Genomic DNA, 25,953 nt, shown 5'->3' on the forward strand with positions numbered 1-25,953 from the left:
GTATCAAAACTGTTTGTTGTAGCGGTCTATACAGTATTATCTGTTTAATCGACCCTCTGAGTCAAAATGTTAATAGGCAGGGTAATGTCGAGTGCAGTCACGGTACGGATATATCACGATAAACCGCCCACTGATTCACGTATACAGATCCGAACAAAAACAGTTTCACTGTAAAAAATTGCGCCAAGTCCACGTTTATAAAACTCATCTCAATAACATTTGCACTTTACAAAAAAAAGAAGACTTCAATAGCTTTCATTCTCTACAAAAATATGTGAAATACAAAAAAATACCAAGAAACCGTCATAAAGATGAAAAAATTAAAAAAAAAATGTTGAAAATTTAAAAATAAAAAAATAAAAATTTTATCGTACTTGGCGCGCGTCATTGAGTACCCCAAATTTTTCAGGATAAATGAACATCCTTTCAATGTTTAGAAATTTATAAGTAGGTCAACCTATGAAATGCATAAATGTAATTAATGAATTATTATTTCATAATAAGTTTTACAAAAGTTAAGTAAAATCGACATCTCATACGTATGTTATTTGAATTTTTTTCATTTCCCACTCATCTTTTATGATTTGAACTAAACACCCTCTCGTGTTCGCTTATACAAATACAAGCTACTTACGAGTCGATACGTATGTATACGTTGGCTTCAAAACATTTGAAAAAATTCTCAAAGATGTTTTTCAAAGGGTAGAAAAGAATAATAAAGTTTCAGCTGAATCTAAAGGGGTCGAACGCAAAAGTGGTCGATTTGGCATATAATAGCCCATAGGTATATAGTGAGAGCTGTTGAAAATTACCGTAGTTCTGTCTCAATTTCTCATAAAACGCTAACAAGAGCGAAAAAGATAACCTGGGTAACTTTTTCAGCTTTCACTGTATATTAAAGCAAAATGGTTTTTTTCTCGGGTTGAAATTCTTCCGAAAAATTTTGGGGTACTCAATGACGCGCGCCAAGTACGATAAAATTTTTATTTTTTTATTTTTAAATTTTCAACATTTTTTTTTTAATTTTTTCATCTTTATGACGGTTTCTTGGTATTTTTTTGTATTTCACATATTTTTGTAGAGAATGAAAGCTATTGAAGTCTTCTTTTTTTTGTAAAGTGCAAATGTTATTGAGATGAGTTTTATAAACGTGGACTTGGCGCAATTTTTTACAGTGAAACTGTTTTTGTTCGGATTTCATATCTTTTTGTTAAGTATTATTTTTTGCTCATTTATTACTAATTAAAAATAAATTATAAATATAAAGCTAATGAAACGCTCAATTAATTAGTGTTTTAATGTTAGGTGCCCGACTGGCATGAGACTCTCGGGTTGTCAGTTCCGGTATCGACCGGGGACGCGTGTATTCTGCTTCAAAGTCTGGCGCGCACTAATTGGGGGTGCGAATGATGCAACAGATGCGCGGGCGCGGGTAGCGCGGGGTGGGTCGTCGCGGCACGGACCTGAGTCACATTCTCTTTGGCTGCTGTTGCCCCGCGAAACGGAACGTTGCGTTACATACTCCCCCTCCAAGTTGGGAACGCGTCCCGAGTCCAACTTGGGACTGTTAGTCTGAAGACGCGGCGGCCTTCCTCTTTGCCTCTTTGGCATAATTGGATCCGTACTTGAATTTGACGGAGAGTGGGTTAAATCCGCGGTGTGATACTTGCCGATGACATTGTTTGACAAGTCTGCTATGAAGTACGTTGTAGGACTAACTATTTTTACTACGCGATACGGGCCATCCCGTCGTGGCATGAACTTACGTGTTACACCCCTAGACGCATAAGCAAGCCATAACGAAGGAAATACTCTTCCAGTAGGACTCGGGAGCAAGCCACGGCGGTGGCATCAACAAGTGCGTAGAGTTCTACCCATCTTGTAGCTACATCCTCTACCAGGAGTACCCATCGCTCCCCCTGCTCTCCTTCTGGCAGTGGCCCGAACAAATCGATTGCGAGAAGCTCTCCTCGCTGTTGAAGCACAGGAGTGAGCCTATACGGCGGTACCGATATAGGCGGATGATCACCGGTATCAATGTGGTGCTCGGCGTAAAGGGTTGGGGCTCCCCCCACCCTAAAGATGTCTCCATTCTGCTGCAATAAATGTGATAGCTGCTGCCGTTCATCGGAGCCAAGCATAGAACCCTTATCATCACGCAGGAAGTCAGCAGTAGAAGCAAACATGCATGGCTTAGGGCACTCATATTCAATTGGATAGGTAACCCGTTTTCCCGAAAAATGCCAAGTGGATGAAGCAAAGTCAAGCACAATACCTGCCGCCACCAAAAAATCCATGCCAAGCAAAGTTTCATTATTTTGAGCATCTGGAAAAACAGTAAATTCAAGGGTTTCTGACCTTTCGGGACTTATCCTTACTTCTAGAGTAGTGAGCAAAACTCGGCGGGTGCGCGCGGAACCGTCTGCAAGCCTCACCCGACGCCTGGTTTCCTCACACGGATGGTTATGCTTTAACAGCAATTCATAAAGCAACGCACCGGTAACGCTACTCTTAGCTCCCGTATCCAACAAAGCATTACCTCGTATACCTAAAATTTGAACACTTAAAATTGGTCTTAACCTAACCTGGTGCTCAGTAGAGTTACTCTGGGCAACACTTTTCACATTAGAATTAATCGTCGAAAAATGTCCGACGTTTTCCATGGTCACACTATTTTCGTTCATCATGGTCACCCACCCTATCGCGGCCACTTGGTACCTCGGAATAACTATGTTTTGGTTCGGTACCACTCGAGTAACGCATCAGGGGCCTATTCCTAGAACTAATATTATTGTTTATATTATGATTAAGTCTAGAATAATTTTGAAGTCTAACCTTGTTATCAGTACCGAAAAAGCGCGGAGGAAGAATCGCCTTAAAATCGGTAGGATAATAATTATTTTCATTATCAACAAAACATTGTTTACGATTATTAATATAAATGGACGACTTTACGGTGTTTGAAGTGCAAGCTGTATGCAACGAGCTGCCGCGATGAATAGAGTTCACTGAACTTGACAGCTGTGTATTTACTTTACCAATAGGTAAATCGGATGTGACTGATCGGGTCCGTGCAGCGTCGACGGCGTAATAACTTGCGTTACACTTTGTACACTGAGACCGAGTAACACCTTTGGTACCACACCCGTAACACGAGGATACAGCTTGCGTATTTTCGTTGTCGAATTTCGTTTTTGACGCTAATTTTAAACACTCATCACGAATATGTCCGTACTTTTTGCAATAAACACAGAACAGTCTTTTAACAATCGACGTAGATGATACATTATAAGTGTTCGTGTAGCGAGGCGCGGGGACTCGAACGGTGCTCGGCGCAGCGCTGTCGTCGCGTGGCGGGCCGCCAGCCGCGCCCGAGTTGAATATTTTCCGCGGCGTCATCCGCGCGTATGTATGCTGCGAAGTCGAAGCACCGGCGCACAGTGGGTCGATACTGTGATTTTAGTGACTTAGGGACCAACTTTGTTTTTTTATAATTTTTTTTATGTAGATAGATAGAGCTCGTTAATCTCAATAATAATTGTTCTGGGCAAAAATTACAAAAACTTTATAGTTTGGTCAGAAAAATGTGTTTTGTGATTTTTTTGTATGGAGCGGGTCACATTAAATTAAATTCCTGCTAAGTACCGCGAGGTCCCGCTTTGAAACTTTATTTTCCTTATACCTTGTCTAGTCTACTATCATTTGATGCTATGAACATGTGCATAAAGTTGCAACTCTGCCAAATAAATGGATCGAAAAAAATTAATAAATACATAGAATAAAAACCTTTATATTTTTTTTCGTAAGTGCTTTTAAGTTAAATTTGATATGGATTAGTAAGTAAAAGCACGTAGTGATACCCATAATTACATAATACCTAACAACAATACATTTAGTAGGTCTCTAATTAAGCAATCTCTCTAATTATTAAGATAGTTAACATTATTTAATGAGGATAATTAGTTAAGTAGCCATTACTGGGTAGTAGAAAATATAGTAAACATTTGTTTGTCTCTGAAAGTATAAAGTGACCATGTTTATTATATAATATCTAGTGTTCGTTTATTCGTACTACTACTAACATCTCGTGATTGTCGTTGTGATCTTGCTGTTTCCGTAATAATTGATAATTTTGTTAACAATTTAGGATTATTTATGATTTTAAGAGAGCAACTACAGTCGCTGTCTGATAATAAAAAACTCTTTCAATTCCTACAAAATCAAATAAACGTGACCGAAGAGAAAAATGTTGAGCTCCAAAAATTCAGTACGCAATTTTGTTCAAATATAAGTGCAATATGGAAACGAAGTAGTCGCATGTTAGCACAGTTTATAAGAAAAAAATGTGATTGGTTAGAATGTGCAATAAACTGGCCCGAAGGAATGATACCTGAAGCTATCAACACTGCACATGAAAGGCTCGAGATTTCTAATACTGAAGATGTTGAAAATGTACCACCCTCAAATGTACTACAGAAGCCTCGACATCTATTTTTGCACCTCGAAAACCTTTTGAAGAATTGGGATCCAGGCAAAAACGAAGACGCATTGAACAAATTTACCAATCGCTTTCGTTATCCCCGGATGAAATGAAAGCTACTACAATTACTAGTTTGAGAAACACTAGAAATGAAGATGTAGGAGAAATAATGAACCACTTGTCAAATCACCCCGAAGATCTAGAAACAGTTAATGAGTATTTAATTACAAGTAAAGTGAAAAGTAGTACATATTCTCCTGATAAGGCAATATTAGTTTCACTTAAATTAAGTGGCAGTATATAAACCTAAGAGAAGCAGCAAGTGAAAATGGGTCTGATTTATACCCTTCTTAATATAAAATTAAGCAAGAAAAGACCAAACGTTATCCAGGGAAAGACGAGGTAATTATTTCAGAAGAAGGAGCTGCTATTAAAATGCAAGCATTACTAAACTTGGCGCTATATAGGCTTTTAGATGTGATTACTTCGGATTTGGACTCTGCAAGAGAGCTACTGCTTATAAGCAAATAGGCTTTGATAGAGCCCCAGGTCAAAGTAATTATAAACAAAAAACTGAAACAGAGTTTGATGATTCATCTATTTTCATGGTCAGTCTAGTTCCTATAAGGCTTCAGAAATTTGATGGAACAATTGTTTGGGAAAACGACCTCATCAACTTTTTATTGCCGTCCAATAATGTTTAAATTTACAAAAGAAACGCAGTCAACAGTGACAATTATAAAAGCTAGCATAACAGAAGAAATAGAAAGACTTCAGCCATCAAAAATCAAACAAGTTGAAGTTAAGCATCAATTGCACATGATGATGATAGACGGCAAAATAACCTCATATTTTTCAGAAACATTTTCTGCTGTCTGTGATATTTGCAAAGCAAAACCGTCAAAGTTTTTTGGAGTGACTTGCTTATCAAAGAGAAAATAATGAAGAAATATTCCAGTATGGAATGCCATCTTTACATGCCTGGATAAGATGCATGGAGTGCTTACTTCATATCGGTAAATATAATTTTATTACTTCACAATTTTTTCATCGTATGTAGTTTCCTGTGAGATAATTTTTTATATGACACTTTTTTGTTTGCGTCTTATCGTTTGGACTTCAAGAAATGGGGTTGCAAGGGGGGATAACAAAGAAAGAATATCAATCAGAAAGAGCGCTATACAGCAAGCGTTTAAAAAGGAATGCGGTTTACTTATAGATGTTGTCAAGCAAGGAGTAGGAACAACCAATGATGGCAATACTGCCAGAAGATTTTTCAGGGATGCAGAAGAAACAGCCCGCATAACAGGAATACGTAAAGATTTAATAGAGAGGCTTCACGTGATTCTTCACTCTGTTGCATCTGGAGAGCGCGTTTCCAATTTTTCGGAATTTTTTAGATATACTGCAGAATTGTATGTTAATGTATATCCCTGGTATTATATATGCCTTCGAGTATCCATAAATTGTTGGCACATGGCAGTGATATATAATAATGAAGAACTTTGGTGCCATTCGTATAGGTAAACTCTCGGAAGAGGCAGCGGAAGCTCGCAATAAAGATTTTCGGAAATATACAGAGAGATGTTATTCAAGAATGAGAAGTAGAACGTCGACTAATGAGGATATTTTACACAATCTTCTTTCGTCTTCTGACCCAAAGATCGAAAGGTGAAACAAAATATATAATATTTAGAGAGATTGCATAATTAGAGACCTACTAAATGTATTGTTGTTAGGTATTATGTAATTATGGGTATCATTACGTGCTCTTACTTACTAATCCATATCAAATTTAACTTAAAAGCACTTACGAAAAAAAATATAAAGGTTTTTATTCTATGTATTTATTAATTTTTTTCGATCCATTTATTTGGCAGAGTTGCAACTTTATGCACATGTTCATAGCATCAAATGATAGTAGACTAGACAAGGTATAAGGAAAATAAAGTTTCAAAGCGGGACCTCGCGGTACTTAGCAGGAATTTAATTTAATGTGACCCGCTCCATACAAAAAAATCACAAAACACATTTTTCTGACCAAACTATAAAGTTTTTGTAATTTTTACCCAAAACAATTATTATTGAGATTAACGAGCTCTATCTATCTACATAAAAAAATTTATAAAAAAACAAAGTTGGTCCCTAAGTCACTAAAATCATAGAATCGACCCACTGTGCGGCGGGAACTTCGCCTACGGTACTACCCGATGAACGTGGCGTCGCTCGCTGAGGATGATGAATAAATTCAGGCGGACTGGTCTCGTAGATGGAGTCCTCGATATGGCGCGTTTTCTTTAATAACGTGTCGTATGAAGTTATTTCGTCTCTTCTTAATTTTTTACGAACACGACGGTGTAGAAGGCCGTAAAGCATATCAATTTGAACTTTCTCACTAAGGTCACCAGGTGGGAGTCGAGCTAGTAGGGCTCGTGCTCTGGCAACGAAGATCTCCGTCTTCTCTCTTTGTCCTTGCGACATTTTGAAGAGCTCTAAGTAGACTCGATGGGGCGGTCTGCAATCACCGAAAGCGCTTCGTAACGATGATAAAGCGTCGTCCCAGGAAGTGATGCTAGCTTTAACGCCTTGCCACCACACGGCTGCATTTCCGGTTAGTAACATCGATGGCGTGTCCTACGTCAGCACAATCTTTGTATGATTCGACCGCGTCAAGAAAACCGTCGAGTGAGTCGCCGGGCGCTCCGCTGAACCGCGCCGTGCATGACGCGAAGTTCCCAGAATGGTGAGCGGGCGTCGAGGAAGGCGGCGATGTCGGCTCCGACGTCGGTGTTGCTGATGATTCGAGTTGAGTTTTATGCTCAAAAACTCGGTCGAGTAGGCGTTCGAATGCTGCCATTTGACTTTCTTGTAATGACGCCATGTTGTTTGCGGTAAATGTTGGCGTCGGTCCCGCGGTTGAACCAATTTCTTCTTCAACGTCTTGAAAATCGGATTGACGCCGTGACTGACGACGAGTACGTGTCGTAATTACGTAGATTCACTCCGAAATACTAGTTAAAGGGCCCGCGCTTGGGCTGCCAGTTTAATGTTAGGTGCCCGACTGGCATGAGACTCTCGGGTTGTCAGTTCCGGTATCGACCGGGGACGCGTGTATTCCGCTTCAAAGTCTGGCGCGCACTAATTGGGGGTGCGAATGATGCAACAGATGCGCGGGCGCGGGTAGCGCGGGGTGGGTCTTCGCGGCACGGACCTGAGTCACATTCCCTTTGGCTGCTGTTGCCCCGCGAAACGGAACGCTGCGTTACAGTGTAATAATAATCAACATCAACTTTTACAAATTTAAACCGAATTAAATTTTGTTTCAAATGTGAAGGGTAGATGACGCTGTTCTTAATTATTTCAGAATTTAAAATTAAAATCTGAAAACCTTGAAACATCAATCCGCATAAATGTAATTTAAAAACTACAGTAAGAGGCTTAAATAAAAAGCTGAACTTAACTCAGCCTTAATTAGAATTTTCTTCGGAATTCAATAGTAAAGTTCAAGTTATTTTGATGAAATCAAAACCGAAATAATCATAGCATCTTAAACAATCACCTACGAATAAATATTAGTTATTATATTATTTATTATTCGTAGACAATCACAACGGTTTTATAGTTTTGGGAAGGGATTTTTTGTAACGCCATCTCGTAAAGTATTTCGGTATTACATTACAAAACAAAATTGTTTCTCCAACAGTAACAACAGTACTTGCTTCGGCAGTACTTAAACTAAAATACTAACAGTAACAACATTAACGTTATTTAATGTATAAACCGTTCAATAAGAACTGCAAACTATCCCCTTGAAGCTACAGTTTATGTAGGAATAATGACTTTTTGGCGGGAACGTGAGGTGTGAAGTTGTGTGATTTGTTTTAATTTGTCTATTTAGTGTTTCTTCGGGTTTAAATGTGTAATAATAGTGGTTTATTAACTGTTTAATATCTGTGAAAGTGCACAAATGTGGGAAAATTAAACAAAGTCGCTGTACGTAACTTCTCGGTTTCCTCCAAAAAGTCCACTGAGATCTTAGTAAATGACCACCACCATTTTACTAAGATTATATTTCATTCCATATCATCTCATCTCATTTCATTTCATCCCATTTGATTAATGTCTCAAATTAATCATCTTCATTTCATTTCACTCCATAATATCACATTTCATTTCACTCCATAATATCATTTTTCATAAAAATATGAATATAAATTAAAATAAGACATGACCTAAAGGTCTCAGTTACCAGGTCATAAAATCCATTACAAATAGGAATAATTCCAGCGCACCCTGGCGGCCGTAGATTACCATTCTCGAATATTTATAGTCTGTGGCATGTCACTTTTTACATCGAAAAAAGTCAGGATCGAAATTTTTGAGCGAGCCATAGTTTGTGGTGATAAAATTAATAATTTCAAGTAGATTAATTGTTGTAATTGATATAACTAGTTAATATCAGTAAAATAAAGTTGTGAGTGATTGATATAATATACAATTTAGGAACCAGAAGTACCGTAGAATTAAATAAAATTTCGCAACCTCAAAAAACTGTTCTGCTCACAGTAAACACAGTCGGTAGTCTGGCGCTCCGTTTACAACGGGATTTTTGAACGGAACTTGGCGCCAGATTCTACCGAATCTGTGGATATGCAATTTAGGAATCAGAAGTACCGTAGAATTAAATAAAATTTCGCATCCTCAAAAAACCGTTCTGCTTACAGTAAACACAGTCGGTAGTCTGGCGATCCGTTTACAACGAGATTTTTGAACGGAACTTGGCGCCAGATTCTACCGAATCTGTGGATCAAATTAATCATCTTCATTTCATTTCATTCCATAATATCATTTTTCATAAAAATATGAATATAAATTAAAATAAGACATGACTTAAAGGTCTCAGTTACCAGGTCATAAAATCCATTACAAATGTAGGAATAATTCCAGCGCACCCTGGCGGCCGTAGATTACCATGTATTCTCGAATATTTATAGTCTGTGGCATGTCACTTTTTACGTCGAAAAAAAGTCAGGATCGAAATTTTTGAGCGAGCTATAGTTTGTGGTGATAAAATTAATAATTTCAAGTAGATTAATTGTTGTAATTGATATAACTAGTTAATATCAGTAAAATAAAGTTGTGAGCGATTGATATAATGTACAATTTAGGAACCAGAAGTACCGTAAAATTAAATAAAATTTCGCAACCTCAAAAAACCGTTCTGCTTACAGTAAACACAGTGGGTAGTCTGGCGCTCCGTTTACAACGGGATTTTTTAACGGAACTTGGCGCCAGATTCTACCGAATCTGTGAACATTATCAGTGTTCGTGTAGCGAGGCGCGGGGACTCGAACGGTGCTCGGCGCAGCGCTGTCGTCGCGTGGCGGGCCGCCAGCCGCGCCCGAGTTGAATATTTTCCGCGGCGTCATCCGCGCGTATGTATGCTGCGAAGTCGAAGCACCGGCGGGAACTTCGCCTACGGTACTACCCGATGAACGTGGCGTCGCTCGCTGAGGATGATGAATAAATTCAGGCGGACTGGTCTCGTAGATGGAGTCCTCGATATGGCGCGTTTTCTTTAATAACGTGTCGTATGAAGTTATTTCGTCTCTTCTTAATTTTTTACGAACACGACGGTGTAGAAGGCCGTAAAGCATATCAATTTGAACTTTCTCACTAAGGTCACCAGGTGGGAGTCGAGCTAGTAGGGCTCGTGCTCTGGCAACGAAGATCTCCGTCTTCTCTCTTTGTCCTTGCGACATTTTGAAGAGCTCTAAGTAGACTCGATGGGGCGGTCTGCAATCACCGAAAGCGCTTCGTAACGATGATAAAGCGTCGTCCCAGGAAGTGATGCTAGCTTTAACGCCTTGCCACCACACGGCTGCATTTCCGGTTAGTAACATCGATGGCGTGTCCTACGTCAGCACAATCTTTGTATGATTCGACCGCGTCAAGGAAACCGTCGAGTGAGTCGCCGGGCGCTCCGCTGAACCGCGCCGTGCATGACGCGAAGTTCCCAGAATGGTGAGCGGGCGTCGAGGAAGGCGGCGATGTCGGCTCCGACGTCGGTGTTGCTGATGATTCGAGTTGAGTTTTATGCTCAAAAACTCGGTCGAGTAGGCGTTCGAATGCTGCCATTTGACTTTCTTGTAATGACGCCATGTTGTTTGCGGTAAATGTTGGCGTCGGTCCCGCGGTTGAACCAATTTCTTCTTCAACGTCTTGAAAATCGGATTGACGCCGTGACTGACGACGAGTACGTGTCGTAATTACGTAGATTCACTCCGAAATACTAGTTAAAGGGCCCGCGCTTGGGCTGCCAGTTTAATGTTAGGTGCCCGACTGGCATGAGACTCTCGGGTTGTCAGTTCCGGTATCGACCGGGGACGCGTGTATTCCGCTTCAAAGTCTGGCGCGCACTAATTGGGGGTGCGAATGATGCAACAGATGCGCGGGCGCGGGTAGCGCGGGGTGGGTCTTCGCGGCACGGACCTGAGTCACATTCCCTTTGGCTGCTGTTGCCCCGCGAAACGGAACGCTGCGTTACAGTGTAATAATAATCAACATCAACTTTTACAAATTTAAACCGAATTAAATTTTGTTTCAAATGTGAAGGGTAGATGACGCTGTTCTTAATTATTTCAGAATTTAAAATTAAAATCTGAAAGCCTTGAAACATCAATCCGCATAAATGTAATTTAAAAACTACAGTAAGAGGCTTAAATAAAAAGCTGAACTTAACTCAGCCTTAATTAGAATTTTCTTCGGAATTCAATAGTAAAGTTCAAGTTATTTTGATGAAATCAAAACCGAAATAATCATAGCATCTTAAACAATCACCTACGAATAAATATTAGTTATTATATTATTTATTATTCGTAGACAATCACAACGGTTTTATAGTTTTGGGAAGGGATTTTTTGTAACGCCATCTCGTAAAGTATTTCGGTATTACATTACAAAACAAAATTGTTTCTCCAACAGTAACAACAGTACTTGCTTCGGCAGTACTTAAACTAAAATACTAACAGTAACAACATTAACGTTATTTAATGTATAAACCGTTCAATAAGAACTGCAAACTATCCCCTTGAAGCTACAGTTTATGTAGGAATAATGACTTTTTGGCGGGAACGTGAGGTGTGAAGTTGTGTGATTTGTTTTAATTTGTCTATTTAGTGTTTCTTCGGGTTTAAATGTGTAATAATAGTGGTTTATTAACTGTTTAATATCTGTGAAAGTGCACAAATGTGGGAAAATTAAACAAAGTCGCTGTACGTAACTTCTCGGTTTCCTCCAAAAAGTCCACTGAGATCTTAGTAAATGACCACCACCATTTTACTAAGATTATATTTCATTCCATATCATCTCATCTCATTTCATTTCATCCCATTTGATTAATGTCTCAAATTAATCATCTTCATTTCATTTCACTCCATAATATCACATTTCATTTCACTCCATAATATCATTTTTCATAAAAATATGAATATAAATTAAAATAAGACATGACCTAAAGGTCTCAGTTACCAGGTCATAAAATCCATTACAAATAGGAATAATTCCAGCGCACCCTGGCGGCCGTAGATTACCATTCTCGAATATTTATAGTCTGTGGCATGTCACTTTGTACATCGAAAAAAGTCAGGATCGAAATTTTTGAGCGAGCCATAGTTTGTGGTGATAAAATTAATAATTTCAAGTAGATTAATTGTTGTAATTGATATAACTAGTTAATATCAGTAAAATAAAGTTGTGAGTGATTGATATAATATATAATTTAGGAACCAGAAGTACCGTAGAATTAAATAAAATTTCGCAACCTCAAAAAACTGTTCTGCTCACAGTAAACACAGTCGGTAGTCTGGCGCTCCGTTTACAACGGGATTTTTGAACGGAACTTGGCGCCAGATTCTACCGAATCTGTGGATAAGCCATCAAGTATTCAAAGTTTGAGTGATTTAAATTAATCTTTAAATAACACTATCTCCGTGATATGGTAGAGTTAACATTTTCTTTTACATTTTGACATTCAACAAGTGTGTTTTTGATGACATCCAAGTTGAAATAAATGATTTTGAATTTGAATTTGAATTTGAATTTGGATATCGTTTATAGCTTTTGCCCACGACTTCGTCCGCGTGGAATAGTTCAAAAATAAATATGCAAAATTAAATGTATATTTTTCAATATTTCTGAGAGATTTTCTTAATATTTGTTTCCATAAGAACCTTGTACAGAGTATTAGAAAACTACAAAAAAAAAATAAGCCAAATCGGTCAAGCCGTTTTCATGTTATGTCGTGACAACGGAAAACGGGTTTCATTTTTATATATATAGATTTGCAAAAGTTCGGTGGTAAGGCTTAAAGTCTAACCGCTTTATTCATATAACTGTTGAGGGTAAACGAGGAACTTTTATCCCTTCTAATAGTACTTGAAGTAAGCTTTTAACGCCAACGCCTAAACACAAAATATCTTTACATTTTGCCATTTATCACAGATAAAATATATGATGTGTGAACCGGTTTTTAAGTAAGTATATTAATTAAATAATAACTTGAGTTGTTGATACCTCCCGTATTCATATCTATTGTTCATCTAATAATCTAACGATGATTCGACAAAATCACCGGTACCTCAAGATTTAAATGAATTATAAAATAATAGCCAGCGACAAGACATCATCTGGCTCCAAATTAAAATTCCCTGTACTATAAGAGGCGTCTTGATGATTTAAGACACTCGATCAAAGAATAAACTGAATTGACATCAAAACAATATAATTATCAACAAATACAATATCAGTAATTGGTATTGTTTATGGGCGATCGCAGCTTTTATTTCAGATTATTTAGTATTTGACTGATGATAATAGGAGTTTTGTAATAAAACTACAATGCACAAATCTGTTAAGAGTTTAAACATCAAAAGCTCAAAATATATTATTTTTGAAATATTTTCAAGAGGTTTGCCATAGGATATATGTATAATTGTAATTAATGAATTAGATACTAAAACACACATGAAAAACATGAATAATCGGGATCAACTCAACCACGAGTATCTGAATCAAATCAAGACACAATACGTTATTAGCATCACATAAAACAACTACTCGCATGAAACATATAAATGATTGGTAACAAATCAACCACGGTTATCTGAATCAGATTAGGAAATATGTTATTGGCACCACAGAATATACCTACATATCTATTTATCTTTCGTTTAGCCCACATACGTACATAAAATACAATACATAAATGTTTAACTTTAAATATAAATATGCAATACTCAAACGAAAAGCAAACAAATATGTTTGCCACACGAACTCTTGCCCGTCGTGGGAATCACACCCACAATCAGTTTCAAAGTACGAACATTAGTACACTGACCTGAATTAGCTAGCCGGCTGCTCGTAGGTCCAAACATCTGATATGGATCTAAAACAAAAAAAGAACAAGTTGATATTGTTTACTGGTGTTAGGGCGCCTTGGGAGCCGACTCTGGTTATCGTCGTAGTACGTCTGACTATACCATTTCTGCCGCGAAGTAGTAAAACGTTCCGATTTCAAAAGTAAATCAAAGAGTAATCGGTAACCACTAAATATCATTAAAACAGTAAGTATATTTTTTTAAAATGTTAAATGTGATTTGGTGTGCAATAAAGTATATTCTCTATCTCGCTCTCTCTCTTTCTCTCTCTATGTTAACTTTGCGATGAAAAAAACAACAATCTTCTTGTAATAATTTGAGTAAAGATTTTGACATTGCACGGTAACTTGGTTTCTCTCGATACACACATTTTTCTATCGTGTGAGAACCAATCACACGTTTATGTGTTAATATGTAGCACCTCTGAAACAGTAATAGAATCATTACGGATGACAACATAATAAATGGAGCTACAGTTTAGTTTAGAACAATATATAAGTTGTTCTTTTTCTAAGTAGTGAAACCCGTTCGGGTATTTTATCATAAGTATTTGTCGTTAGTAATGCGCTGTTACAGGCAACAGTGGGATTTTACAAGTATATGAATTAATATTAATTTAAACTGAATAATGGAAGTACTTAATTGAAATATCTCTACAATCTACCCCATATACATAACACGAGTTAATAAAATTAATTGTCAGACGAAATTTTAAAATTAGTTCATCAAACATTATGCAAGTTTCTGAGATTGAAATATAATTGACCTCTCGCGACGTCGGATACGGTGAAAGATAACCGTTGCCATGGCAACGTTGCCGACAACAGTGTAAACCGAAAAACCCGAGATACGTTGCATAGATTGCATAGCAATTGACTTTAATAAGCCGGTAGTCGGGTGCAAGTAAATTAACATAGATATGGCCTGTCGCGTGGCCTTCACTCCTGGATGCCCCGAATGCTTCGGCTGGCAGGTTCCCATTTGCATGTCGTTGATACGAGATAGTGCAGAAGTGAATGACGAGGCTGTTGTTTAAGTCTTCTATAACATGGTAAGATAATAATGTGAGCTGTAATTTCTTCATGCTTGTCAGTGCTTTCATTTGTGAACATAGCTTAATTTATCTTACGATTAGTTTTACTGTCAAAGCTGTGCTCTTCCAGAACGGTCTGTCGTGTAAGATTATATCGCATTCACCTGCGGTATTTAGGTGACATGCGAAAAACCTTATTATATCTCGTAATGCGAATTAATGCACATCCTAAGACCTATTACGGATATTGATCTATAAAATAAACGTATATGTATTAATTCTCGGTTTTTTTTTTGGATAGGTGGGTGGACGAGTTCACTACTGCATCATTGCGCCATTTTGAGAAGGCGGCACATGGGAACCCTCTTGTCGTGGCCGTTGGAAACTACATACCCGATCCTGTAGACCGAATGGTAAACAGTCGCCGTCGCCCAAAGCACGTCATTACGGATCCTCCCGATCCGTTAACGGTGCTTTTAGGCACCACAAGCACTGGTCACCGTCCTCGTCGAACCCGTCGCTTGCGACGAAGGGCTCGACGAGCGAATTAACCCATAGACACAGCCCACTGAGTTTCTCGCCGGATCTTCTCAGTGGGTCGCGTTTCCGATCCGGTGGTAGATTCTGCGAAGCACTACTCTTGCTAGGGTCAGTGTTAGCAACGCTCCGGTTTGAGCCCCCTGAGCTCACCTTCACACATTAGGGTGAAGCTGAAATAGCCTGTCAAGGCTATCAGCAAAGGTAGAAAAAAAAAAAAACGGTCCACCTGGTGTTAAGCGGTTACCGGAGCCCATAGGCATCTACAACGTAAATGCCGCCACCTACCTTGAGATATAAGTTCTAAGGTCTCAGTATAGTTACAACGGCTGCCCCACCCTTCAGACCGAAACGCATTACTGCTTCACGGCAGAAATAGGTGGGGAGGTGGTAGTTACGGCAAGAATTGGCGTAGGTACATTTACGTTATTGTATAATAGCCGGCAAACTTCTTGAGCATTTGTTGACGTAGTGGGGGTAAGTTCGCGCATGGTACACTCACGTGCAAAAACATTACTTACTCTGCGTCATAATGCTATTAAATTATTAAAATCAACATATGTATTTATTTATATATTTATTAGAACATCAACAAAACATATAGGTTAATAATTGTAATAATTTAATCTTGGGGTAAAATAGATATTCCTTCTATTAAGTCAAAACTAGAGCTGTTGCCAGGTCTTGGTTCAGTTGAAGCGAAGCTGGTATTTGTAATTTTTTTTTCGTTATAATAATCTTGACCATCATCATCATCACTGTTTTCATCACACGAGTCGCTATCATCGTGATTAGTCGACATAGGGCTCATCAGTGTAGTTTACAACTCGGTCGATTCGGTCTTCTTTTTTGTCTATAATTAATTATTTTTTGAAGATATTCGATTCGTAGTAATCGAATGTTACTTTTTTCAATTACCAGCTTCCGATTATTTTCTGTTCTTTGTTTCCATCTAAAGCTTAGCTCTTTCATAATACGTCGTAAGCTTCATTCCGAGCCATTAAAATTTATATCTTCTTTAAATTTTTCGAAGCCTTTCTACGGTACGGAGTTTCGCTGCTTGTTATGTAGTTATTATGATTACATCTTTTTATTACAGATATAATGGTAATTACGGTGTTTAAATAAGAAAAGACGAAATTGCGTTTCTTCTAAACAACAAGAAACAACATTTAATGCCCTTTCTTCAATAGTTCTTTAACACACATTTCACAACGTCCATTAACCGAAAAATTATTTAAACAACTATCAATTGTCATATGACAGATTGACATTCAATCATTCATTACATCTCCCCCGCTGAAAAGACAATTGTAAGAGGCAGTGAATGGTTTTACAATTGTTTATCATATCAGATAGACACTGGAGACAACTTTGTTATATGGTAGAGGTTTGATTCTGCTTTTTTGTGTCCGGTGTCAACTTCATAGATCGATTCTGAAATCTTCTTTAGTATTTTGTATGGCCCTGTTCTCAATTCATCCATTTTCTTCCTGTTTAGTTTATTTCCATTCTCCACATAAACACTATCTCCTTCTTCCAATTTATACCCTTCTCTGTACTGGTCAAATATATTTTTATTATAATTGTGAGATTTTATTGTGTTTTCTAAGGCTAATTTTCGATCTCTTCTCAAATCTTCTGTTGTACAACTTGTTTTCAAATGTAGTGGTAGAATACTCACATTTTCACCCTCTAGAAGGTACCTGGGAGCAAACTTTGTAACTGTGTGTTCTGTTTCATTATATTTTTCTACGCATTCTTGTGCGATTGTTGTCCAAGATGTCTTCGTATCGCTTTCGTTTATTTTACATCTTATCTTATTTGTTAGTGTTTGATTTAATCTTTCGTTAAGCCCATTCGAAAAAGGCGCATCAACAGCTGTGAAAACTATTTTGATATTATTATTCTTTAGAAATTCTTTAAATTCTTTTGAATTTATGCCAGGGTATTGGTCTGATAATACCATATTAACGTCATAATTTTTTGTTACCTTTTGCATTAGCTTAATGAAATCATTGGAGCCTTGAGTTTTTGATGTACAAATATAGGCATACCGTGTGAAATGATCCACTAGAAGATGCAAATACCTTTTGGTTGATCGGGATCCTCCAAAGCCCCCAATAGTATCGATGGATACAATTTCAAACGGGTGTGTGGCTGGTCCCAAATGTGACATTAAACCATATTTCGACTTCCTCCTGGACTTGTTTTTAATGCAGGTTTCACACGCATCACACATTTTATTAATGTTTGCTGTAATATTTTTGGCTGAAAAGAATGGTGTTATTTTATTTGTCATCTGGGTTCTTCCAATGTGGCAGTATGTGTCATGGACTTTTTTATTAGAGCTTTGCTAAGTTTTTCTGACAGTATAATCTTATTTCTTCTTTTATTTTTCTTGTAATAAACTTCATTCTCTAATATGTGCTTATTCTTTTCTTTTTGTAGGTCTGGATTTGTTAGCTGGTCATTCTTTATTTCTTGTAGGTCGATTAAATTTACGACCTTTAAAAAATCGTCGTTATTATCATTTGCTTCTAAGACTGGATTTCGGCTTAAGCAGTCCGCTTCTTGATTTGATTTTCCTGGGTTGTATTTAATTTCAAAATTATATTGTGATAGATAATATGTTAAATCATCTAGTTCCTCATCAGTTCGAGCTTTAATGTTCATATTTTCCAGGGGTTTATGATCTGTGTATGCCATAAATTCTTTTCCCATAAGCCAATGTTGCCAGTATTTGACTGCTTCTTTTATCGCCAGACATTCTAAGTATATTGCCTTCTTCTTTTTCTGTGCTTCTGTTAATTTCTTCGAAAAATAAGCAACCGGTTTACTCACGCCGTTTTCATCGTCTTGTTTCAACATTGCTCCAACTCCTTTGATACTAGCATCTGTGTAAATTCTTATCGGTGAATCTGGGTCAAATATTTTTAGGATTGGTTCTGAGCAAAGCAATGCTCTAATTTTATCAAATGCTTCCTGACATTCTGCCGTCCATACAAATTTCACATCTTTCCTTAATAAGTTATGTAATGGATCGAGGATAATTGCACTATGTGGTACAAACTTATGATGAAAATTTACTTTTCCCAAAAACTGCCGTATATTTTTCCTTGTTTCTGGAATTGGGAAGCTTTTGACAGCAGTTAAATAATCTTTCAGAGGTCTAACTGAATTGTCTTCTATTATATGACCCAAGTATTTAGCATGGTGACTTGCAAATGTACATTTTGAAAACTTCAGTCTAAACCCTTCCTTTTGTATTGCTTCCAGTAGTCTCGATATGTGTTGTATATGTTCCTCAAAAGTTTTAGAAAAAATTAAGATGTCGTCAATAAAGTTTACTGCAAAGTTAGATAGTCTGTGTTTTCTTATAATATTGCTCAATATTCTTTGAAAAATCGCTGGTGCAGTCTTTAACCCAAATGGGAGACAAGTCCATTGAAAATGTCCTTCTTGTGTCACAAAAGCAGTCTTATGTCTATCTTGAATTTTCAATGGGATCGACCAAAATGCTGAGTTTATGTCTAATGTAGAATAATACTTACAGTTTACTGTTTTGGTCATTAAGTCCTCTATAAGTGGGAAAGGTTGTGATTGTGGAACTACTATTTTGTTTAAATCTCTGAAATCTATGCATAATCTTGTTTTTTTATCATCTTCTTTCTTATATGCTAGAGTTACAGGAGCAGCAAACGGGCTGTAAGATTCCTCTATCAAATTTTTCTGTAGTAGCTTCGATATTTGACTTTCAATTTCTGTTCTGTCTTCAATTGTGCATCTGTACGGACGCTTATAGCAGTATTTATCTACCATCAAGTCTATATGGGCTTCATAATCCTGCACAGAGCCAACATCATATTTGTCCTTAGCAAAAACAGATTTGTATTTATCTACTAACTTCTCAATTTTTGATTGCTGATATAAATCTAGATGATTTACAGACATTTGAAATTCATCAATGTTTACATGTTCATTGAAATTAATTTCACACAATTTGTTGGTATTTATAGTAGTACCCTTTTTTACTATCTCAGAGTATAGTTCCATCTCTATCTTCTCTTTCTCTTCTATTCTCTCTTTAAATGTTTGTTCTTTATTTTTGTCACCTAGTACATCAGGAATTCCGACATTTGTTACATTATTCTCATTAGAACAATGTTCATTTGAGATTATTCTTTTCTTTTCGGGATATTGGATGATGTTAAGTTCTTCATTTTGTATTAATTTGAATTTTTTTATACAATCCAAACCAATTAAGAAGTCATAGTTAAAATTTTCATTATCCACCACAAAAATATCCATATTTCTTTCAATATTGTAGATTTTTATTTTTAGCGTTACCATACCTTTCGTTTTTTTCTCACCATTAATAGTTTTTAAGTTTACAACTTGCATATCATTTGTCTTCTGTTTCTCTTGTATTTTCAATAATCTTGCATTAATTAAAGAAACATTAGATCCAGAGTCATAGATTCCAGAAACCTTCAAAGTGTCATTTATTTGTAAACTTATTTTTATTAATGGTGGTATTTCTAGTTTTTTGGGTTTTTCTCATTCAGTTCTATTTCCAATTCTGAATTATTTACTGTTTTTACCACAGCTTTTTTATTTTTTTCTTTGAACCAACAGCTGTCCTCTGGGTGGAACCGTTTCCCTTTTTTCTCATTTAAACAGATTGGGCATGGTTTCTTTTCGTCAATATTTTTCCCTTTATTATCTAAATTATATGAGCTGTTCCTTTTTTCATATTTATTTTTCATCACCAGATGTTCCAATTTTCTTATCTCATTGTAAAGGTCTTCCGTTCTTTGTAATGTTTCTTTGTCAATCTTGTCCGCCACATAATTGGGTAAACCAAATGCTATGAGATCAATAATTGTTCCGGTATCCACTGTCTTCCTGACTTCCAACAATAATTTCTCCTTCTTTAAAGCATACTCAAGTAAGGATCCCGATTGATATTTAAAGGCAAGAGCATATCTAGTGGAGGACCATCCTTTGTTCGCAAATGTCTCACAAAAAATTTTCTCCCATTTGCTCCATTCTGATTGTACTGTAAGCTTCATCAGCATACAACTGTACCAATCTACACTAGCATTTTCTAAGAAGTTCTTCAAAATTTCAATTTTTTGTTTATCCTCGTTTATTTGAAAACGTTCACATTCTTTATTAAAATCTTTGATCCACTGTAATGCATTTGAATTACGGCCGTTGAATTTTTCTATAATAAAATCCTTTGCAATTTTCCCTAAATTTTGTTTTTCTGGTTTCTGCTGTTTTTGTTCTTGTAGTTTTTCTAACAGTTTTTCAAGCATGTGATTAGAATCACTAGATGTCGATTCATAACTAACAGGTTGTTCTGAAATCTCTTCCAAATAACAATCATTGAATTGCAAATTTTGTTCTTCATCCAAATATGTTTTTGAAATTTCCTCCGTCACATTTATCCATATTTTCCTCGTTTGATGCCTTTTTACTAAAGAGTTTTTTACTCTGGTGTAGTTAGGAGTAGTTGTGATCACCTTATGAAAATTTAAGGGTTGATATTCGACTGGAATTCCAAAAACTTGTCCACTTGGTGTAGCAATGGAAGTTATGCATATGACGTTTGTTTTTCCATCCGCCATTGATTTCATTGTAAAATCAAATCTTAATTTCTCCATTTTCTCAATATATTAGCAAAAATGTTGTTTTATAATGGTAATTACGGTGTTTAAATAAGAAAAGACGAAATTGCGTTTCTTCTAAACAACAAGAAACAACATTTAATGCCCTTTCTTCAATAATTCTTTAACACACATTTCACAACGTCCATTAACCGAAAAATTATTTAAACAACTATCAATTGTCATATGACAGATTGACATTCAATCATTCATTACACAGATAGAACGAAACTATCCATTCCGCTAACTTTCTTCTTCCCTGATCTTTTCTTACCCGGAGTCCGAAACACGGCGAGCAAGCCAGAGCCTTTAGCTTCCTTAATAATGCACCTAACAGTACTCACTGATGGTTTTGTTACTTCCGAAGTCTGTTTTAATTTTTCCATATCATTCTTCCCCTGTTTTATAATGAAGCAATATACGTCGTCACAATTTTTCTACCCTTTCTTTTGAATACTACACCGGTTTGTCGCGGGATAGTGTATGTTTTATAAAAAATCAACAAACACTCAACAAATAGCAATGGCAACAAAGTCCACAAGTAATTATAACAAATAACTTAACGATTAATAACGATAAACTTTCCACTGTACGCAAGCGTACTTTTGGGAGCAAGCGGAATGAGGGCGCGGTGCGGGGCGCAAGGTTCGACTGATCTACCAATAAAGCGCTCGATACGATTTCCCCTGCCGTCGCGCCTCACCCTCACCACCAAAGTGATCTAAAATTCGGTTCTGCGCAGTCAAGGTCATTTGCTCAAGAAGTTTGCCGGTTACTATACCTAGTTGTTGATATCGGATGGCGGATAGCGGGCCGGACGGTGCGGTATCCTAGAGTGTGCGATAACAAATATATCCAACTATACTCGCGCTATTTTGGTCCACTCGCAGAATCTGTCAGTCTTCGAACTGTATCAGAATCTATATATAAATACGTGAAGCATAAACTTTGTACCCCTTTTTACGAAAATTGCGCGGACGGAGAAGTATGAAATTTCCCACATTTATAGAGAATATAGAGAAGAGCAGAATGTTAATATTTTTTTAAATTATGCATAGAATATACATTAAATCAATAAAAAAAAACATTACACACACTACCGTGTATTTGACACACACGCGCATGCATACTATTTGTTTATTGTCAAACTTTTCTTATTGCTTATAGTCATGTGGTCAAATTGAGAATAGATTCTCTTATTTGTCTATAGTGCAGTCTTGCCGAAATCTGTGATTATAGAAGTATAATAGTCTCTGAATATAGAATGTTGTTAGTGTTTAATTATAGTCGAATTTCGACTGCCGCGGGACCACTAGTAAAAATAAATCAATAGAATTCGAAAATATCCGTAACGGACGATCCTAAAATAAAAAAATAAAAAAAACGCAACAATAAAAGTACTCATAAAAATGGTCCCTCTTGAAAACTTTCCATAGTTGTTATGCAAATTACACTCGTAATTCTTGAACTACATTCATATTGAAACAAAGGGCCGACCCTAACGGCATTCGTCGCCTTTGTTAATGTTTTAATATGATAAAGTTATAACTGTTAACTACACTGTGCTCGAATATGGGGAGGTCGTTATTAATAACAGCTAAAGCACACTTAATTGGTCGCGCTCGAGAGTTCTTAGCTGAGAGACTAATTGCGGGCTCATAGAACAAAAATGAGATGTAGAAACAGTGAGAGCCAAGAGTGATTCTTGTTTTCTTCTTCTTCTTCTTAGACGCAAACTTCATTGCTGGAGGTCGTGTCTTTGAAAGGCTCTTTCGTAGCTCTTTGCACAATTTCATTCGGTTTTCGGCTTCTCTCAGGGCGGTCGTAACAGAGAGTCCGGTGAGTGCGGTTACCTGATCTGATCAACGGCTTGGCGGTCGGCCGGGAGGTCTTCTACCTTGCCCACTAAGGCCACTTTTTCAAGGTTGTCTTGTGGCCGCCGAGCAATGTGACCAAAGTAACCAAGAACCTTTTGGTAGCAAATCGTAGACAGTCTCGTTTCTATGCTTGAGGACACGAGGGAGACTGATGTGCATACTTAAGTACGCCTAAATATATATATATATAAAGAGTTTTTAATTAAGGGCGCTCGAAATAAAATAAAATAAAACCTGTTTAAATGATATTGCCACAATTTTTATTTAATTTCAAAAGGTTATTCGATGACATGATATATGGAATGATAATTTCAGCCAAATGGCCGCCGTGACTTCGTTGTAGGTGGTGTATCCTGGTGGACCAATTCTGTATGACATCTTCGCATAAATGGGGCTCAATTTCACGAAGAGCGAGTTATGTTAGCCACGAGGGCGGCAATAGACTACGGTTTGTCTGCATAGACTAGAGATTTCACGTAGCCCCACAGAAAGTAGTCGAGCGGTGTTAAGTCACACGATCTCCGTGGCCAGTTGATGTCGCCACCACGCGAAATGACGAAGCCTTTGAATTTCTCATCCGGTAAATTTAATGTTTCCCGTCGTGTATGGCAAATGGCGCTATCCTGTTGGAACCACACGTTTGTCAGATCCATATCGTCTATCCTAGGCCTCAAAAAAGTTTGTTATCATCAACCGATTTCGGTCGGCATTGACAGTGAGCGCGGCTGTTTGCGAATGTTCGAAGAAATAATAGCCGATGATACCGCTGGACAAGCGTGTAGCGTTTCATGATATGTCACGACTAAATATGTGTTTATGTCAAATTTGACAGCTATCGCTTTACCAAGATGGCCGCTATGAGCTGTCAAAGTTCACGCGTCCCTATTGAAAAACTCTATACATAACTCTAACATATTTAGATATGAAACATCCAGAAAAAGAGCAATAATATAGGTACTTGTTCACCACACGAATATTTGCTCGATGCGGGAAGTGAACCCATGACCCCCAGCAGTTAAGAGCGGTAACTACTGCACCGCCGAGTCAATCTAAGAGAAATAACATTTTTCTATATTTTGTTTTTTATTCTTTATTGAAAATTTGGAAACGGATCTGTCTTCAAATCGTTTTTATTGAAAACAAGCTTACTAATAACTTATTGATAAATTTATAATTCGCCAAACGCTACTAAACAAAAAAGAAAATCAATTAACAAAGAGAGATTGAAGAGATACCTATTTTGTTTTTCCTCAATCTATTTAGATACTTTTTTAAATTCTATATCTAAAATTATTTATCTATATTGTTTATTTCTATTCTGTATTTATAGTTATGAAATTTATATAATATATAATCATTAATTTAACGCAAGCTTATGATAAGTTGAAATTCATGATTTTGTAAGCCACTCCTATGCGAGGTTTTCCCAAAAAGCCTTGTCATTTACAAATCTTTTTAGCTGCCTCTGAAATAGCGACAAATCGGAAGTACGAGCAGGCCCATCAGAGGCCGTCAAAGCGCCATTTAGAACGATGACTCGAGCCGATGTTGCAAGTCACTTCGGATACCGACTCGGGGTGCCGACTGATTTACGACGAAAAAAATACGAAATGTCAGCCAAAACAAAACAAAATAAATAATAGTTTAAAAAACTAACAAAATACGCTTTTATAGAAAATCCAACTAAAAAATAGAAAATAAATTTTAATAGTTTTGAACTAAAAATAGTGTAAGAAAAAATGATTTTATTGTAAAAAAGCGTGGGGTGCATGGTATCAGTAGTTATAAATATTTTATGAACAGATATGAGTAGAAGGGTTATTTTGATAATATCCTGAACATTTAAACTATACCTATAGTAGAATTATTTTGTCCGTGCAGTTTGGGTCATAAAAAATCGGAGCGATGAAGCGAGTATTTCGCTCTCTGTTCCACTCACGAGCCTTATGGACGGGCATAGTGATGCACATTATTGTTGTCGATAAGCGTTATCGATAGTGTATTTAGTTTTGTCATTTTGTGAGTTAGTGATAAAAATAAAAGAAAGAATCACTAATCGAACACTTACACCACATATCACCGCAGCAAGTTAACGAGAAGGGCAGAAATTAAAACTTTGTAACTTTTCGGGATTTATTCTTATTTCAGTGAAAATTTTTAAACACATTGTTGATAACAACACGTGCAAATATAATTGTGAATAAATTCTGTCGTTTTGATACAAAACAAAGGAGTAGCCATTGTGTCACTAAAGAAATTCAGAGAACGAATGCATAAAAACACATTACTCTTCGACATAATGTATTATAATTTGCAGGTAAGTACAAATGACTCTTAACATAACAATGTCTCACCACCCTTCGTATACCACCCCGCCGCTGTGTACCTACCTTCGATGACTCATTTGTTTTTATCGATAATGGCGTTGCGCCCGCGCAACATGCTCACTGCCCTAGCCGGGCTATGTTTTATGACCCAAACTGCACGGACAAAATAATTCTACTATAGTTCCTATGGAAAATACATCGTGCACCATAGATATATCAATGCGCCTATTGTCAGAATTACACATTTTTTAGGTAATAGATATAAAAATTTCAGTCTAAATGCAATGACCACATGAAAAAGACAAAATGTACCCACATTTTTTTTAAGATTTTTTTTGTTACCGGATTACATAAACAGCACAACAAGAACGCTGCCGTACACTATGAGACGTTGCGTCAAACTCTTGATGATTAGGCATCCCATAATGACTACCCAATACCATAAATAGGAAAGCGTGACTACTGGCAGCCGAAGTATTCAGGACACAGATACCAAATCGGGCTGGAAGACATCACGCTTTACCTCTAGTCTATATAGTATGCTATATGCTATAATTTTTGGAGATTTCTGTTGCTCGTTTTCTAAT

At 37.0% G+C, this 25,953-nt stretch overlaps 1 protein-coding gene and 2 long non-coding RNA genes across 5 annotated transcripts in view; 1 reads left to right on the plus strand and 2 right to left on the minus strand.

The window, feature by feature from the left end:
* LOC149503625 (uncharacterized) overlaps positions 1-25,953 on the plus strand; it is a 109,252-nt gene that overhangs the window by 13,731 nt on the left and 69,568 nt on the right. The gene's annotated exons all lie outside the window — the stretch shown is intronic.
* Ets65A (DNA-binding protein D-ETS-3) overlaps positions 1-25,953 on the minus strand; it is a 121,086-nt gene that overhangs the window by 13,117 nt on the left and 82,016 nt on the right. For all 3 annotated transcript variants that reach the window (XM_089731569.1, XM_028187330.2, XM_028187329.2), the window contains exon 6: positions 13,878-13,925. In XM_089731569.1, the coding sequence (XP_089587695.1) occupies positions 13,878-13,925 (48 nt within the window). The remainder of the gene's footprint in view (positions 1-13,877; positions 13,926-25,953) is intronic.
* Positions 633-8,007, minus strand: LOC149503626 (uncharacterized). The gene is made up of 2 exons (XR_016323947.1): positions 2,836-8,007; positions 633-2,548 (listed from the first exon to the last, which is right to left on the minus strand). It is a non-coding gene; the product is annotated as an uncharacterized LOC149503626 (long non-coding RNA).

Source organism: Bombyx mandarina, chromosome 01 (genome assembly GCF_030267445.1).
Source record: "Bombyx mandarina strain Sakado chromosome 01, ASM3026744v2".
Lineage (NCBI taxonomy): Eukaryota > Metazoa > Arthropoda > Insecta > Lepidoptera > Bombycidae > Bombyx > Bombyx mandarina.